Source organism: Pinus tabuliformis, chromosome 5_2 (genome assembly GCF_031772625.1).
Source record: "Pinus tabuliformis cultivar Carrire ecotype Pingquan chromosome 5_2, CPIR1, whole genome shotgun sequence".
In the NCBI taxonomy this organism is placed as follows: domain Eukaryota; kingdom Viridiplantae; phylum Streptophyta; class Pinopsida; order Pinales; family Pinaceae; genus Pinus; species Pinus tabuliformis.
The window spans coordinates 1029400010-1029418398 of record NC_142306.1 but is presented as its reverse complement, the minus strand read 5'-3'; the positions used below and the strand labels follow the sequence as shown (position 1 = coordinate 1029418398).

The 18389-nt window shown below is 40.0% G+C and overlaps 1 protein-coding gene across 10 annotated transcripts in view; it reads left to right on the top strand.

Moving 5' to 3' along the window:
* The window catches only part of LOC149162751 (protein BREAST CANCER SUSCEPTIBILITY 2 homolog B-like), a 164646-nt gene that overhangs the window by 39616 nt on the left and 106641 nt on the right, over positions 1-18389 (top strand). For all 10 annotated transcript variants that reach the window (XM_089437376.1, XM_089437371.1, XM_089437375.1 and 7 more), the window contains exons 8-14: positions 12881-13003; positions 13100-13348; positions 13462-13543; positions 13668-13718; positions 13836-13911; positions 14040-14151; positions 14279-14350. In XM_089437376.1, the coding sequence (XP_089293502.1) occupies positions 12881-13003; positions 13100-13348; positions 13462-13543; positions 13668-13718; positions 13836-13911; positions 14040-14151; positions 14279-14350 (765 nt within the window). The remainder of the gene's footprint in view (positions 1-12880; positions 13004-13099; positions 13349-13461; positions 13544-13667; positions 13719-13835; positions 13912-14039; positions 14152-14278; positions 14351-18389) is intronic.

Below are 18389 nucleotides of genomic sequence, written 5' to 3'. Positions count from 1 at the left end.
CATGTATGGACTATTCTGTATAAGTATGTATGAATCTTTCTGAAATGTGTTGTTGGTTTAACCATCACTTTGGATTGCTCGCTAACTTGCTTTCCAGCTTGTCATGCATTTTCGCTCGCTTCCAGGCCATGTACTATTACAGGCTTCCAAGGGGCGCACTCACTTCACCCTCAGTGTGTTAGAACCTCTCATGCACATTCCTTGACTTACTGCAGCTGTCACACCCTTGCTACCAACGGGGAGATCTTACTTGCCTCTTATGGGAGGAAGACTGACTACATGACGCGGCGACATTACTTGGTGCATCAACCTGAGAAATAAGGTTCACATATGCATAGTCTAGAATGGTAGACAACAGACTGGTAGATGGAGGATCCACTGATGTTGAGACTTGGGATTCTATTGAAAGAGGTTCGACAGAAGCGCGTGCAGAAACCTCGGAAAGGTTTGCTTGCGAGGAACTCAAGGATGACGACAGGTAAAGGATATGGACTGTAGTGTCCATTATCTTAACATTGCGGGGAGGGATCATGATGGTGGGACCAGAGTCCCCTTGTTTTGGTTTAGTGGTACCAGAATCCATAGGTAGAGGAGTAGATGATCCACTATTAGTGGGCTCATATTCGCGAATCACCCCAAGGCAATCGCGAAATTCATCGAGACGAGGGCAACAATGGGAAGAGTGAACATGATGATCACACAGGGCACAAGGGTGGTTTGTGCGCAACGTTTTGAATTTCTTAGGTGGGTCCGGTAAGTTAACATGGACTTCCGGCATATTTGACTCAGGGAACGCTTCATGAACCAACGGTTGAAGTTGAGGAAGTTTAGGACAATTGTTGGTGGCGTGCCCAACAACTTCACACAAAACGCACAGGGGTGTCGACTTTGGGGCCTTAGGGGCTGGAGGAGGTTGGAGAGCCTTGTCCTTGGGTTCTTTCCTTTTAGCTTTACCCCCCTGGCCAGATGCCTTCGCAACAAGAGTTGGTTCCTATTGAGGTTGTGATGGAATTGAAGCAGCGACAGGGGTCATGGGGACCGGTTAAACTGGGGTCAAAGCATGATATGGTCTTGGCTGACCAGGTAGATTGTTTGCAGGGGGATCGATGTACCATACTGGGATTCCCAGAGTCATGTTAGGAAGGACCAACGAAGCCATGATAGGTACAAAAAAAATTCCTGGAGGGGGGAATAAGAAAGGTATCTGGCCGGTAGGATAATGTCTCGACGGAATAGCTCCTGGATGGTTGAGACCTGGAGGAACAGTTCCTGGTGGGAACATAGGAGAGGCACCCACAAATGGAGGAGGTCCTGGGGGAGTGGTTCTTGAGGTTTAGCTGGAAGAGCAACAACGGGATGTTGAGGAGCTGGCTGTTGATTAGGTGTACCAGATGACCCATTGTTGGGACTCCTACACCAAACGGTCTGAGGTCTAATTGGGACTTCTTACCGGGGAGATCCCCTTACATGTTGGCGGGTCCAACACCATCAACATAAGGCTAAGTTTCATGGAAGAGCTTTTGATGGAGTAAGGGGGGATCACTAGGGCATCCACTTTCAAAACCATAACTATTTTTATTGTGAGGGGATAAATTGAATGTAGGGAATGTACTATTAGAGTTTCCTTGATAGGCTTCCAAGAGAATAATTTTGCATGCAATAATGGAGCAATATTCAAACATAAGTTAAGCATTTAGTCATGGAATAATTAGAAACCCTAATTTATAGATACAATCTGCAAAATATCAAAGATAAAGCATAAACTTACAAAATTCTAAAAAAAATCATTTCTTTCAATTCTAGGAAAACATATCCATGCAAAAGATCATCTCCATAAGAAATGTGCATCATAGAGAATCACATCTTGTCCAATACAGTGAAAAGAAACTAATTCACACTCTTAGAAGAGAAGAGTGAACAATATGTGATGATGAAATGAAATGAGGGGGAAGTCTCTATTTATATGAGACTTTACAAAAATACAATTAAAATCCCTAATTACAAGTTTACTTTGAGTGTTCCACAAGTGTGAGGTTACAAGCTAACCTCATAGCTCAAAAACATAACAAATAACGCCAAAAATGCCAACACGTGTGAGAAAAAATCTTCCTTTACTATGATGTCATCCTTTAAAGGAGCTCAAAATGCCACGTGTCAAGTTGGATAATGAGTGCTCAATGCTCCCAAAGGTAGCTCCAAGTCCATAAGATAAGATAATTTTATTAATATACTTAGGTGATCACAAAAGTAGGTCAGTGGGATTAAAAGATACATTCAGTGAGAATACAAGACATGTGTGTTGAGCTTTGTAGCTTGGAATGTACTTCTAGTCTTGTGTCTTGACTAGAAGGACCTTGATTTGCCTCGTTAGGAGCTTGCATGCGACATGCCAAAAGTGCAAGTGAGTTGCATGCATGTTGATTTTGTTGATAATGTAACTAGTATCGATCTTCTTAATGTAATAACATGTAATTCTTATCATTGACATATTTATTATATTCATTATTATTATTCTCATTTCAATCAAAAGCATGTTCTTCATGCTTACAGAGTTAATTGAGTCAAAGAGTATTTATTATGAGTCAAATAAATGTAGTTGAATCAAGTCCCATTTGGACCTTTTGTGACAAAAGAAAAATGTTTTTTATTTTGAGTCAAATAGTCAACTCAAGACCAAGTCAGCCCTCCTTGGACAAGTCAGCCTGTGTGGCAGCCATTTGACCCCATTGGACAACCATATGTACAAGTCAACTCTTCCACTCGGAAGACCATTTAGTCGTCATCTCATGACATCGGATTTTGTGCCAAGAACAAGAAGAAAGAGAGTTGAAGCGAAGGGAGAAATGAAGACAAGAGAGAGAAAAAGTCAGTTTTTTGCCCTAATTTTGTTGACATGTGCGAAGATTTCTGCAATTTTTTGAGGGTACTACAGGACCAAAATTCAACCTCCACTGTAGATTCGAAATTTCTGTGATTTTGACAATATTTCAATGAATTTGACCAATGTTGACTTTTGCTGACTTTGACTTGTTGGAGGTGACTTGGAGGAGGGCTAACTTGGGTTCTTTGTGACAGTCTTGTTCTTAGTGTTGGGTTGTGGATATCTCATTTTGATTTGATTCTATAAGAGAAGGGCTTTTGGGTTTTCCCCCTTGTGGGGTTTTGCCCTGGCTTGAAGCCTAATTTCTTGTGTTATTCGTCTCTTTGTGAACTTTATGTTTTGGTAATTGCTGGATGAAGAGAACTTAAAATTTAATAAGAAGCCAACAAACATTCACAAGTAATTATCAAGATAGGAGAAATCAAGCATCATCTTCATTACACTTGGTTTCTCAACATGGTTTCAGAGCTAAGGTGAAAGAAAGGCAATTTGAAAGATCACAAATTGTTGGCATACTCGATGACTCTATTACAACAATTATCTCTCCAAGGAAGGCTTGAAGATCTTTTTGTTGAAAACATCCTCATAGCAGCCATCTCTCTCTCAAGGACATTATTGAAGGCTTTTGGAAATATCATCAAAATCTCACTTATTCATCAACACACTTGTCCTCTCATCAACGTTCTTGGACACACTCTTACAACTTCTCCTTCTTTGACAAGTTAGTACTCTACTATACTCCATGTCTAATCTTCCTAGCCAAATGACATCTATTTGTAAGGAAGGTAACAAACTTGATGGAGCCTCTAATTTCAAGGCTTGGAAAAAGAGAATTGATCTACTTCTCAAAGGGAGCCTAGATAGAAGAAATCTCCTTGGTTAAGAGGGAGGGCATACCATTGTCATGATGAAGAAATTGAAGAATGCATTTTGAAGAATATGTTGCTGCATGTGAAGTAGGAAAGGAAAGTTTATGATGAAGAATCTTCTGTCAAAGATTCGGTTGATAGTCCTACTATGAAAAGTTGAGAAGCAACATCTAGTTGTACGAAAGACCTGAAGGTTTGTATTTGATTATGTACATTTGAAAGTGTATTATTGATTGGAGTTGTGTTTGTACAGGTAAATCTCTCGAAGTTTTGATAAGCATGTTTTCCTTGATCTGTTGGATCAAGGAGTGTTGAGGCTTTGTGAGTGAAACATTTCTTGGGAGGACATCTGGCCGACACTTTGTGTTGATGTCTAGGTCCCGAAGTAGGGAGGGTGGTGTTGGTCATAGAGCTCTTACCTCAGATACACACCTAGATCCCTGGGTTGATGGTTAATAAGTAAGCCTGATGGTACCTAGAGAGGCTGAAATCTTGAGTCCATCTTAGTCCCACTCGGATAGATTGCCGTGGTCAGGAATCTAGTTCGTGGCATTGCGGTGCCTAAACTAGTAAGAGACCTTGGATAGATTGACTTGGTTAGGAATCTAGTCCATGGCATTGTGGTGCCTAAACTTCTTCGTAGATTATCTGTTTTGAGATTTTCCATGTACATCTATGGTTATATGTAAATATGAATACCTCCCTAGTTAAGAGGGAGTGTTGAAAAATGTAACTAGGTTTGGTCTTCATAATTGTACTTGAGTCAAAATGTAATATATTTGTCAAAAGAAAGCAAAAATAATTTTATTATTAATTGAATTAACTTGTTAAAGCATGGTTTCATGCTTGGGTCAATTGTCATAAGTCAAGCCTCCATTGTAGGCTTTAGGATTGTTTATTTGAGTCAAAGTCAATTTGTTGTTTGGTCAAAGACTCCTCCATCAAAGTCTCCTTGTTGTCGGCCTCAAATAAATCATCATCAAGTTGGCCTAACCTTGTATGGGGACACAACCGTTCAAGAACTCATGTCGGCCTATTTCACCTGGAAGCAACTATATATACAAGCCTAAGGACTTCACATCAAGAATATGTGAAAATTCTACAACAAGAATCCTACTGCAGCAAACTGATGTTACTTCTCCTACTTGCTAATCCATACAATTTATTTACTGTGTTCTACGGTAAATATCGAAGTAAGTACTATTGCAGCCTTCACTTAATTAAATTATATGCGGAAACAAGATACTGAGCAAGAAAGAAAATACAACACAATGGACAACGTTATTTTTGGACAAATGTCCCCGGAAAAACCCAATGCGGGAAAAGCAGTGCAACAACTCGAGGGGTTTATTATTATTAAGCAATGGTTTTGAATACAATTCTGGATGCCCTTCCGGCAATCTAGTTATAGAGAAAAAGACACTAGCATAAAACTTAGTAGATTACCTCACTTCACTTGGCAAATCTTGGCTGATCCGATAGCTGAACTGACTATCCCTGGCTACAATTGTGTTGCCCCTTCATAGTAATTGCGTGGGCCTGCGTAGAGCTCTCTGAGGCTCTGCGTCAGCTCTGCAATGGGTCTCCTTATCTTCTGGAGTTCTGATGTCAACTCTTCGGGCTAATTCGGCAACTCCTTGACAAGTTTTGGATTTCTATTGGAAGACAACTCTTCCTCTGTGCTGGCCCTTCTGGCTCTGCGTCAAGCACTGTGTGGGCCCTCCTGGCCCAGCGTCAGTTCTTCCTGGGTCTGCGCTGCCTCCACTGGTGTTTCTCTGCCTCTGTGCTGAGTATTTGGGGTTCCAGAGAAGATCCTCCAACCCAACTATCCTTGCCCCTCAACTGCAAGAAATATCCTCAATTAGAATTTTCTCCTGAGAACTTTTCACTTTAGAAATTCGATCTCTTGATCTCTCGCTGTGTTTTCCAAATGACCCTCAAGCCCCTTCTTATATCTTCTTGTTGGACAACCAACGACCTAGATTAAATCATAATCAAAGGCTCACATCGTTTTGGCTTGATCCGTGTCATTTTCTAGAAGTTTAACCCCTTATTAGATTAATACCCATTAATATTTTAATTTTCCTAAGTTTAGACTTAGTAACCCCATTAAAAATATTAATTATTTTAATAAAATCACTTCTAGGTGGAATTTCCCAAAACGCTTTCTAGGTTCTTTGGAATACATGTGCCCAAGCCTCCTTGCAAAATTTGAGGCCTAGAGCACATTCGATACTACCCCGAATCAACACTCCCTCTTAGCGAGGAATGTGCTCTAGCAATACACTCCTATTGCATACTGCTCCGACTCTGAAGCATCGTCCTCTGTGCTGCTCATGTCTGACATCCTGTCCACCAACTACTGCACTGCTGTTGCCATTGTACTGCTGCCTTTGACACTGCTACTACCAATGCTACATCTGTACTACAACTCCCTCTCAAATGCTGCATTTGCTATGCTGCTAACACTACCACTGCTAACATTGCATCCATATTGCAACTCAATTGTTGAGAGAAGCAACTAAAAAACATCCAAAATTACTGAACTAATTGTGTTCAGTATGATACCACGTGAGTGCTGGAGCCTAACTGCTGCTAGTCTCTGCATTGAGCCTTTGAATCTACTGCGCTGCTATTGACCTTTGCTCTGTGCCATCTGCATTGCTATCAACTCTGCTCTGCGTTGCTCAGACTTTGGCGCTCCTAGCCACTGCACTTGTCTCTCTGACACTCCTTGGCACCATCCGACACTAGTCCGTCCTGCTACCACAAAATTGGACTCCCGTAGTAAGGTGTTGATCCAAGAGGTGGACTCCTCAAGGATTCTGCCCATCTATAGCTCTTTCAAACTACAGTTTTAAATCAGCCCACCTTCCTCCTGGGGGTATCTCGGTTGCCATGGTGAACTCCTCCTCTTCGATCTTCGCGGGCGCATCTTTCAGATCATGCTTCTCATCCTTGTCCTTCTTCTTGAGAGGACACTGAGTAGCGTAGTGACCCATCTCACCACACCTGAAACACTTGATCTTCGAGACGTCCTTCTTACGTCTTCGCTGCTCCTGTTGTCCCTTCGATGCAAGGGTTGCATTATCCTCCTCCTCCTTGGGCTTCAACCCACTGCTGCTGCTTTCGTCAAGTTTAACCTTGACTAAGTCTCTCCTTAGCTCCTCTTGTTTTAGAGTTGCCCACATCTCATCCCAATTCGGCAATGCTGCTCTGCCCAGGATACTCTGGACAAAGACTTGCCACTCATCTGAGACAGAATTGAGGGCCAATCTAACCAACTCTGAATCTTGAGGTGTATGCCCCGCAACAAACAATTCATCACGGGTCTCCTTCAGCTTCGTGAGGAATGGATCCACATGCTCTCCCTTCTGCATTTGAGTAGATGTCAGCTTCTGCTCCAAGTACATCTTTTGCTGCTCTAAAGGTCCTTGATATAACGTAGCCAAGGCATCCCACATCTCCCTAGTAGTTCCTCTGCTAGCCATGTGACACACCACATGATCCTGACTCCATCCAGGATCATCCTCTTGGCCTTCGCCATCTCAACTCTGTAGTTCTTCAACGGATTTGGATTTGCTGGTTCAGCCACCATGCTGTCGACGTACATCTTGAGGGCATGCTCATCTAGAAGGAAAGACATTCTAGCCTTCTAGATGACGTAGTTGGAAGCTCTGTCCAATGTGTCTTGATCCCTTAAGCCACTGTTTGCCATATCTGCCAAAAATGTCGAAAGTCCCCTCTCTGCTTCTCACTGCAACTTCTCTGCCAATGAGAAAATGTCGAAAGTTCCCTCAAGGTGCTTCTCTTCTTTCTTCTGACATTTTTCAGCCCAACAATCTGCTTGCTGAAAAATCTGCGTCCCACCAACTCTCTCACGCTGAGGCTACAACTCTGCTCCCTCTGCCCCGACAAAAATTCGAACTGGAAGTACTCTCTGTCGACTCACTCGAAGAGAGATTGCCTCGAAAATCTGCCCTCCCTGCTTGGACTGCGCAAACCCTTTGGGGTTTCAAACCGCTGCCTCCTACATCTTTTTCGAACTCCCTCTTCTGCTCAACGCTGAATCTACCGACTTTGCTCTTCTTGCTTCACCTACAGCTTCAATACCATGTGAAAATTCCACAACAGGATTCCCTACTATAGCAAACTGATGTTACTTCTCCTACTTGTTAATCGGTACAAGTTAATTACTGTGTTCTAAGGTAAATATCGAAGTAAATACTACTACAACCTTCACTTAATTAAACTATAAGCAGAAACAAGATACTGAGCAAGAAAGAAAATACAACACAATGGACACCATTATTTTTGGACAAATGTCCCTGGAAGAATCTAATGCGCGAAAACCGGTGCAACAAATCTGAGGGTTTATTATTATTAAGCAGTAGTTCTGAATACAATTTTGTATGCCCTTCCAACAATCCAGTTACAGATAAAAAGACACTGACGGAAAACTTAGTGACAAATCTTGGCTGATCCGGCAGCTGAATTGACTATCCTTGGCTACAACTGCGTTGCCCCTTCACAGTAACTGCGTGAGCCTGCGTGGGGCTCCTTGAGGCTCTGCGTCAGCTCTGCGCCGTGTCTCCTTGCCTTCTGGAGTTCTAACGTCAACTCTCCCGGCTGATTGGACAACTCCCCAACAAGTTTTGGATTTATGTTGGAAGACAACTCTTCCTCTGGGCTGGCCCTTCTAGCTCTGTGTCAAGCATTGCGTGGGCCTCCTAGCCCAGCATTAGTCCTTCCTAGGCTACGCTGCCTCCAATGGTGTTTCTTTGCCTCTTTGTTGAGTATTCGGGGTTCCGGAGAAGATCCTCCAACCCAAATATCCCTTCCCCTCAACTGCAAGAAATCTCCTCAGTCATAATTTCCTCTGGAGAACTTCTCACTTCAGAAATTCGATCTCTTGATCTCTCGGTGTGTTTTCCAAATGACCCTTAAGCCCCTTCTTATATCTTCTTGTTGGACAACGAACGACCCAAATTAAATCATAATCAAAGGCTCAGATCGTTTTGGCTTGATCTGTGTCTTTTTCTAGAAGTTTCACCCCTGATTAGATTAATACCCATTAATATTTTAATTTTCCTAAGTTTAGACTTAGGAACCCCATTAAAAATATTAATTATTTTAATAAAATCACTTTTGGGTGGAATTTCCCAAAACACTTTTTGGGTTCTTTGAAATACATGTGCCCAAACGTCTTTGCAAAATTTGAGGCCTAGAGCACATTCGGTGCTACCCCAAATCAACAGAATAGTGAAGAAGTTCGGACTAGTTTCAGAATAATGAACTCGTGAGACCTCAGAGATAAGTGCGGATTGCAATTCGGTGCAAACTCTCAGATGGAGACAAGTTTGGATAATTTCAGAGAGAAGTTTTCGGTGCTATTGTAGAGGAGACAGTTCGATAATTTTAGAGAATGGGAATAGTTTCATTGCAAATCATAGTCAGAAAAAATCCGATCAATTCGTGAGATCTCAGTTCGGTGCAATATCTCAGAAAGAAGATCAGTTGTCACAGTGATAGACCTCGGTATACATTAGTGTAGTTCGAATCAATCTCATAGAATAAGTTCAGTGAGATTACAGTATAGTAGAGAGGTAACTTTGCTGTAAAATGCAGAGAAGAGATTGAATTTTCAGTATACCTTTGAAGGAGGAATACAGTTCGATCATAGGCAGTAATAAAGGAGGGCTACGGTTTGTATTGCATCAAGTCTGAACCAATGTATGATAAGAAGGTTGCCTCAGAACTACAAGACCGAAACATAATCTTATTGAAGGACCAAGGCATCTCATTGTTGAAAGGAAGACATTGAGGAATAAGCTACTGCCCAGCTGAAGAAGAAAATGCAAGGTTGACTTGATGGAGGAAGTCCCTAGTATAGATTGTGAAGGCCTTGGTCATCTCATCTTGTTTTGAATCTATTGAAGGAAGAATTTTGACTGGGTTTTCCCCTAGAGTGGGGTTTTGCCTTGGCTGCATGCCTACACCTTGTGTCCTCTTCTTTTGTTGTTTGGCATTAGTCTTGATGATAAGAAAAGATAAATCGAAAGAAAGAATAATAATAACGAAAACATCACAAGATAATGTCATAATAAGAGAAATCAATTAACTTGCCACACTTTGGATTTCTCAACATATGATTGATTTTGCCCCTTTAATTTTTTTTTTCTCTCCAGACGATCACGACCAATCCCGACTTCAGTGATCCTGTACGATCTTGGCACCTTGAGATCGGTTCTCAAAGTTTATCACTTTGATACTATGTTAATTTTCTTGTGAACCTAGCTTTCAACAAACCATTAACTTAGCAGATTACAGACTAGTAAATTTCTCATAAAAAATGACACAACAAATTTTGTCCAGTCAAATCAGTTCATCATTAAATTCTTCAGAACCTACTTGAGCTCTCGTCTTGGGATAATGGCCCAATCGAGGAAATAAATGTACAACATTGGATTTGATCCAGTTAATCAAGTCTTCCTTGGTTGATTTAGATCTCCTTGCTGACCCCTTCGTTGGAATTGACACACTTAGAGTAACACATTCCTCATTCAGAAGCTCTCAATTTTGTGTTGTTGTATGGTGCGTCTTCTCCTTCTCCTTAGCCTTGCTTTGATAACTTTTCGTTGATCTAAATCCCTAACCCTAATCTCCAAAGTGATTGATGACCGAGATTAGATCTCTGTTAAAATTGGCAACTAGGGCCAAATTCCACCTTGGGACAACTCATTTGATGGAGATGATGATTGCATTAAATTCCTCTTTTCAAGAGGACCAAAATTGATATAAAGATCATCCAATTTGGACAAGCGAAAGTGCATTTTTGAATTTATGCCCACACATGTGCAAATTGTTCAGGTTGGCCACATCAACATGTAGGCTCATGAAGCCCAATGGACGTGACTCTTCACCCACAACGAATTGTATAAATACAAGTGACCTCTCACCTCATTTGGCATCTTCATCACTCACACATTCTCCCTCCTCTCATTGGTTCGTACAACATTGGGCATTCTCTCTCTCCCACGTGTGGCACAAGGAGGACGAAATTGCATGACTAAAAATCTCAGAAATTTTTGCAGTTTGACCAGTGTTGACCAGTGTTGACTTTGAATTTCTGGGCATCATTTGACTTCGATTTTATGGGTATATTTTTGTCTAAGCAAGCCACATTCTTGGGCAGAAAAACCGAGGAAAAAGGAGAACTTTGATTGCATTGATCGCAGGGTTGACCGCAGCTTGACCAAGTTTGGCCATAGATTTTGATTGTTTTGGGCTGAATTCGACCATTGTTGGACGCTGAGTTTGACTACCTTTGACCGAGCTTCAAAGAGGAGTTTGATTGCTGCATTGACCATCTGTGATTTATGGTTAGGGTTGAAGTTTGACTGCAGTTGACTCAGATTTTGACAGCGTTGTTTTGACTTGAATTTGACAAGTCAATTTTGACTATTATACTCTCTCTCTTTGCTGAACATTTTGATATAATAATAAGAAGAATTGATCAAAGGGTTTCCCCCACCTTGGGGTTTTTCCCTGGCGTCTTCCAAATTTGGTGTCCTCTTGTCTTTGCTTGTCTTCTGCATTTTGTTTCTTGTTCTATCTACTTTTACTGTCAATGTGATTAATGGTTAATGTGATTGCTACAAGAAATCTAAATTGGAAATTGTCACTGGGTTGCTAAAAGAACATTGAAGTAATTGTGCTAAGCATAGAACATACCATTGTTGACTAAATTAATAGTCTCACCTCACTTGAGTTCAAGTGTTGAGATTAAAACATATTGACTAAAGGAAATGCTTTACTTTTCCAATGTTTGTTTAGCTCAATTAGCCAACATAATAATTATGTACTTTTCCTAAGTTAGACTTAGGCTGAGTTTCAAATGCAACTTGTTGACATTAGAGCAAGTGTCTAAGGAGGTCTAAGAAGGCTTTGGGTGACTTCTACATGCCTAGACACTTAGGCCTGTGCAAATGTAGTTGCTTGAGCTACACACATCATCATCTGTTGATGGATGACCCACCTTCCTCTAAGAAGGAATGCCGAATGGGAGAGAAAAATGTGACCTAAGCAAGAAGTGGAGGATCTTAACATCATGTCATGTGTTGATCATATAGGACTGCTGGCTAGCTGGCTTTCCAAGAAGAAGAATTTTTTGTCTCCTATGGGTAACCCACTTTTTGGTGGGTAACAAGGACCTTTGAACCTGCTCTCTTGAAGGTACACCTTAGAATCACCCAAAACCCTAATTTTGTATAACTTTCCTTAGTTGAATCTTGTAGCAGAACCCTTAGGGAATACTTATCCTAAACCACTTGGGTTACCTAATGCCTAAGATCTACCCGGGTAGCCTCCCCTGTGAGGATTGTATCCAACCATAAAAGGCATGGTAGTAGTTGCTAAGGTGACATTGTGTAACTCTCCCATTGTTGCTCTCAATCTAGATTGCTTAGTGAGGCTTTGCATTAGGGTGCTAGATTTGCAGTAACAACACCTAGTGTAAACCTGTTGGTGCTAATTATGGTGCCTAGCCTGACAAGGAGATCAAGTAAAGCATGCAACAAAGGCAGCGATTATGGGGTTGACTCAGAGACCTGCATGAAGGTCAATGCACTCAACCACTTGATATATCCCACTGGGATACTCATTGACCTACTTTTGTGGTCATTGGTTTGACATTAATAGAATTATCTTGTCCTATCTAGTGTGGAGTTCTTTATCCACTCAGGTCTCCATTCTCCTACCTGAACCTTTGCTTTTCTGGTTGTAAATTATAACAATCATTCAAATTGTGAGCTGATATATTTTTATGTATTTTACAAAATCAAAACAAGCTTGAAGCAAAATACAAGAGCTACTCTCTGCTAGAAACAAGATATTTCAGTACTTATTTGGTGAAAAATTAGGCTCATCGATTTGCAGCAACTAGCTTGAAACTGGAGAAAACAAATATTTTATCTTATGAGGATACTTTTGGAATATTGATGATGGATTTGTTTTGAAAAGATAATTATGAACACTATTTTGGGGATAAAGTTTGCAACATGCATATAAATATCATATGTTGAGTTGCACCTTTTTTTGCTGTTTTCTGATGTTTGAATTTTTTTGATAGTTGGGTGGAAAACCATTACAAATGGATAGTTTGGAAACTGGCTTGCATTGAAAGAAGCTATGCTCGGCAAGCTGGGGGCAAATATTTAACGGTGCAAAATGTCCTTGAGGAATTAAAGTACAGGTAGATTGTTGTTCAATTTGTAACCATGAGTAAATTCTTTCTAACTTATGTTTTATTTCAGTATGCTTGTGACATGTCATAGTTGATGTGCTACAGATATGAACGCGAAGTCAACCTTGGTCATCGTTCTCCTCTTAGGAAAATTCTTGAAGGGGATGCAGCCCCAGTGCATATGATGATTCTGTGTGTTTCAGCCATTCGTGTATGCCCCACTGAGGAATTCAATGATCTCAGTCCATTTAAAGGGCTGAAGGAGAAATCCAAGGAGGCAGAGCATTTGATTTCCAATGACATGCAAAAATCCTCTAGCAGGTGTCCAGTAAAGCTAGAAGTCACAGACGGATGGTAAGTGGTCCCTGCAGATTGCTGTTTTCCTAGTAGGTTGGCAGTGCCAACCTGTATATCAAGACTACTCAAGAACGGCAGAAACACTAAATATTTATTCTCTTCCATGCTAGGTATTGCCTCAATGCCATTTTGGATGAAGCCCTTTCAAAACAACTCCTTGCTGGTAAACTATTTGTTGGGCAGAAACTTAGGGTATATTGCTTCAGCCTTTCAGATTAAGAAGATTGAATATTTCTCTGGTTTTTAACTTGCCTGTATTTCTTTGTTCTCCACATTCATCATAGGTCTTTTCTTATTCATTTTCTCTCTTTTTTAGATTTGTGGTGCAAGCTTGCATGGTTGGGTTGGGCCACTGTCTCCATTTGAGGTAAGAGGCAGCCTTTCTATGTCGAAATCTTTTAGAAGAACAAATTGTAATTCCACCATTAGGAGTGAAAAATAGCTGGCTTATATGATATATCTACTGTTATGTTTTTGATTACAGGCATTTCGAACAGTCTCATTGGTGTTGCACATAAATGGGACATATAGGGCCCACTGGGCAGAGCGCTTGAGCTTTTGTAAGATCATTTCCGAGTTAATCATCTAGATTCTCGATTAAATTCATGCCTTTAATGTTAAATTTTTTTCTACTATTTCTATATGCCTAAGTTATTAGATTTATATTTCTATATGCCCCTCTGTCTAGGTCGAGGACTTCCTATCCCATTGGCTTTTAACTGCATCAAAGAAGGTGGAGGTCCAGTCCCTCGGACATTTGTTGGAGTAACACGCATTTATCCAACTCTTTATATGGAGAGGTCTTGACATATAGTGGTCCAAGGAGCCGTTTGAGGGTGGCTTGATTTTGTGAGATCTTAAGTTGTGCTTTATATTAGATGTTGATTTCAGTAATTTGTATGCTTCTGATATTTCTTTATAATTTAGGCTTGCGAATGGAGGATACACTATAAGGTCTGAACGAGCTGAGGACAAGACATTGCATCTCTACAATCAAAGGTGCCTAATTTCGCTTCCATGTTTGATTTAATATTTCTTTTGTTAAATAAGAAGTTATTTTTAGAATTGCCAAATCACAGTATAGTTTTCTGGATTTTAGTCTCTTTTGTCTTGAAGTTCTTCCTGCAAAATTCCATAGGAGCGTAAGCACCTAAGCTAACCTCCTCAACAAGCCGAAGAAAATGCTTCCCACTCCAACTGTCCTTAAAACTCTGCCACCTTCAAGCATTAAACCTCGCATGCTTGCCGCCACTGCTCCAAGTGTTGGCTACATGCAGAGGGTGGCTGTGATGATCTTTAAGATCCACATTAATCTTTGGGCCCGGACAAGCCCACTAAGGCCGGTTCGCACCCCGATTGGGGAGGCTTAGGATTTAATTTTATTTTTGCCAGAAAAATTAATTAATTGACGCTTGATGGGATTAATTATTTTTCCATCGTCAAATTTTTTAGCCATAATGTCTAAGTATGAGAGACCATGCACCAAATTATTTTTTACATAAGATTTTACGTGATTCAACCCTCAAAGAGAGAATACTTGTTCGTTATAGATCCTCAAATAACTTACCCAATTGTACGACACAATATGATCTAGTAGACCTAGTGATTTGTAATAAAATAATTTAGCCAATTAACTTAAATTATTGTCAAATCAATTTTACAAGACTCGACTAGAACACTAGGACTCACCTAAGATTTTGACGATAAATTCTACCCTAGCTTTGGGGTGGGGCTAGAGGGAAAAACTCTGCCGATCATCTGTGTTTAGAAATACAAATAATTAGTGAGACAAAAAACCTCCTAAGATGAAATTTGTCACCAAAATAATAGGTTTACCTAGGTTGTCACATAAATACACGGTCTTACTAGCATCATATACATTACAAACTTGCAGAATGGGTTTATAATGTCTCAAAAAGCTGTTGGTTGATAATCCTGATATTTGAAAAAAATTGGAACAACTCCTTCCTTGGAACTTTGACAAAATGTGTGCAACAGGTATTAGGAGTCAAAATTATCCTTGATAGCTTCTTTGTTGTAGCATTTTGCCTTCAATTGGGGTTTTACTCAATGTAAGTTTGAAAAATTAAATTTTTAAACTTAGCCTTCATGCATTTTGTGGATGACAAGTTACTTATTTTGTGGGAGACCAAGGAGGAAATTTCGCTTCTCCTCATTGAAAAATCATTGCAAAACTTGTTGAGCTATCTTTTTACAAAGCAAAAGGGAATACATGTGAATTGTCTTCCTTTGTTTGGTTGATCCAATAATTTTCAAAGACAATTTTTGGAGCAACACAAAATTACTAGAAGGCTAAGCTAATTGATCAAAGGAATAATGGAGGAAGAGCTCTAGGGCTCATCTCACATCTTCTCTTAATTAATTCAAGGTAATGCTTTTCTCTCTTGGGACATGATTCAATCTCCCCTTTAGAGATAAATAACCTTATCTCAATAATTGTTGATTGCTAGGTTGGAGGATTCTCTTATTGTGAGGCCCCTCTAGTAGAATTTTGGGTGCATTACTTGTCTTAATTTTTCGTTGACTCTTATGTAAGGAGGATCATATCATTCCTTGTCCTTCTCTTGTGGAAGAAGGATCCCAATCATTCATCTCAACCACCTGAGATAAACCCAATTGATAATATATATATAGCTTCCCTTGTTTCAGAAACTTCTAGATGTTTCATCATTTCATGCAACTTAGCTACTAAGGTGATATTTGGTAGAATGCCTAAGTGGCCCCTAGGGTCTCGTGACTTGTGCTTTGTTAGTTGATGTAGCCTGGACAGGTGTTCTAGCTTGAGGTGGTGGCAGTGAGACTAGGCACACAAGAGAAAAAAATATCTCCAAGCCCAAGTTATTCTTTTGAATGTACATGTCTTAACTAAATTAATTAATCAATTTTAATTATTTTCCTAAGTTTTAACTTAGGGAAATAGATTAATTAATTAGTAATAATTAAGACATGGTCAATTTTCCTTTAGAGAGTTCTAGTAAAGTTTCTAAGTGATCTTTGCCATTGATTAGATCATTTCAGATCTAGATCTTGGTCATTTATTTCTCAACGAGAGATTATAAAGGAGATCGATGGGCAATCTTGGAGATCATTCATTGTAGTGAAGAGGACACAATGATAATGTGATTTGATATCAGTGAGGCTTTCAATAGCAGTTGAAGCGGTAAATATTTCTAGAGTTTTCTTTCATCAATAATCTTCTAGTTTTCGAGATCTGGAGGAGGAATTCACCCAGATTTATTCTGCAAATGGAGAGGTCGAGATTGCCAAGAGAGGTTGTACGAGATTACAATGAGAGGCCATACAAGTTGCTAGTTTAGCAGATTGAGATTTCCAGTTGTAGAGTGAATTGCAGGAAATCTTTGCGATTGCAGAAAAGGTGGATTGCAGGAATTTGTAGTAGTGTTGTAATAGCAGTGCGAATTGTAGGAGACGTCGTGTCAGGTTGCAAAGGGAGGCCGTGAGCCTTCCAATGGTCAAATTGACTTGTGGAGGTGAAGAGATATTTTACCAGAGCTTTGCTGGGACTTGGAAAGCAATATTGTAATATTTATCAATTGCAGAATTTGTTGAAGATTAATAAAACTCTCAGATATGAAGAACTGGTTTTCCATTTGGGGTTTTTGCATGGACGTTTTGTTCAAAAATATTGTGCCCATTAATGTGATTGGTTTTCTATTAGAGTTTTCGAAGTTTATTTTTGTGAATATTGCAATTGTGTTTTTATTCTATATTTGCAGTAAAATAATTTTGCTGACAATTAAATACACTGGATAGTTACTGGCTGATTGCAATAAGTAATATTTATATCAAATTTTCACATTATATCAAAGTAGATCTAAAGCATAGAAGTTTATCGAAGTAGATCAACGTAGGGGTTTGGAATGGAAAGCTAAGGGTTTAATACCCAGATCAATTTTCAGAATTCCTTGGAGGAATTTTTGTTGTGTTATTTTCAACAAAAGGAAGGCCGAATTAACTAGTGTGAATTGCTAGTTTACTAGTACATGTTGCCAAAGACACAATTTCTTTTGTCAATTGCTAGATCGATTTTCTAGAGGCAGTGCGAGTGGGTTTCTCTAGTTGTTAGAGGCAGAGAAATTTGTCAGAGTGATTTCCCGGAGGTAGTGGGAGTTTTTGGGAGGGCTAGTGCGTAGTTAATGTGGGCATGGTGAGTTCACAGAGGAAGTGTGAGTTTCCCAATTGTAGCTAATATTACTTGCAGAGGGAGACTATGAGTTTTCCCAGATACTTTTGTTAGATGGTAGAAGAGATATTTATTTTCTCTCAAGGGCTTCAATAATGGCTTGAGCAGGATTGAGCGATCAAGATAGGTTGGATGGCACATCTACCTTTGGTGTTTGGAGAATTTGGTAACTTCGTATTTTAGAAGAGCATGGGCTGAAGGAGTTTGCTTCAACAGATATTGATGTACATGTTACCACTAAAACTAGCAGGGGGCCTAAAAGGGACTCCTAAAAGGATAACTGCTAGATCAAGGGAAACAATGGAGACTTAGCCCACTATCACCTAAGTTAAGGCTCCCTACTCTTTACGGACTTTCACTGATGGGAGGAGACTCGATATATGGAAAGTCACCTATGAAGGATGAACCAACAAATGGATGCAAAGTGAGGTTAAGAATGGGGCTTGCTCACTCGTCAAGCAAGGTACAAATCTTTCTAGGAGAAGGTGGCAATTTAAGGGCTGGGTTTAAGGAGTGTGTCTTGCAAAGGAGTTTCCCAATCCCTAAAATCCTTATTGAACTTGGTTTCCCAAGTGGTTCTTGATAAATTAACTTTTCAAAGGTATGGGATCACACGGGACCAAGTGGACCTACCCTAGGTTAAGGGGAGGGAGTTTAGCAACTAATGATGATCTTAACCCAGACAAGGAAGGGGAAAGAATCAAAACAAGCGTTTTCACTTAGAGGTGTCAAATTGATCCTATGTGGTACTATCCCAGGGAATACCAAGGCAAAGTTTGATCTCAGAGCTAGGGCTTGGGATATCTCACAATC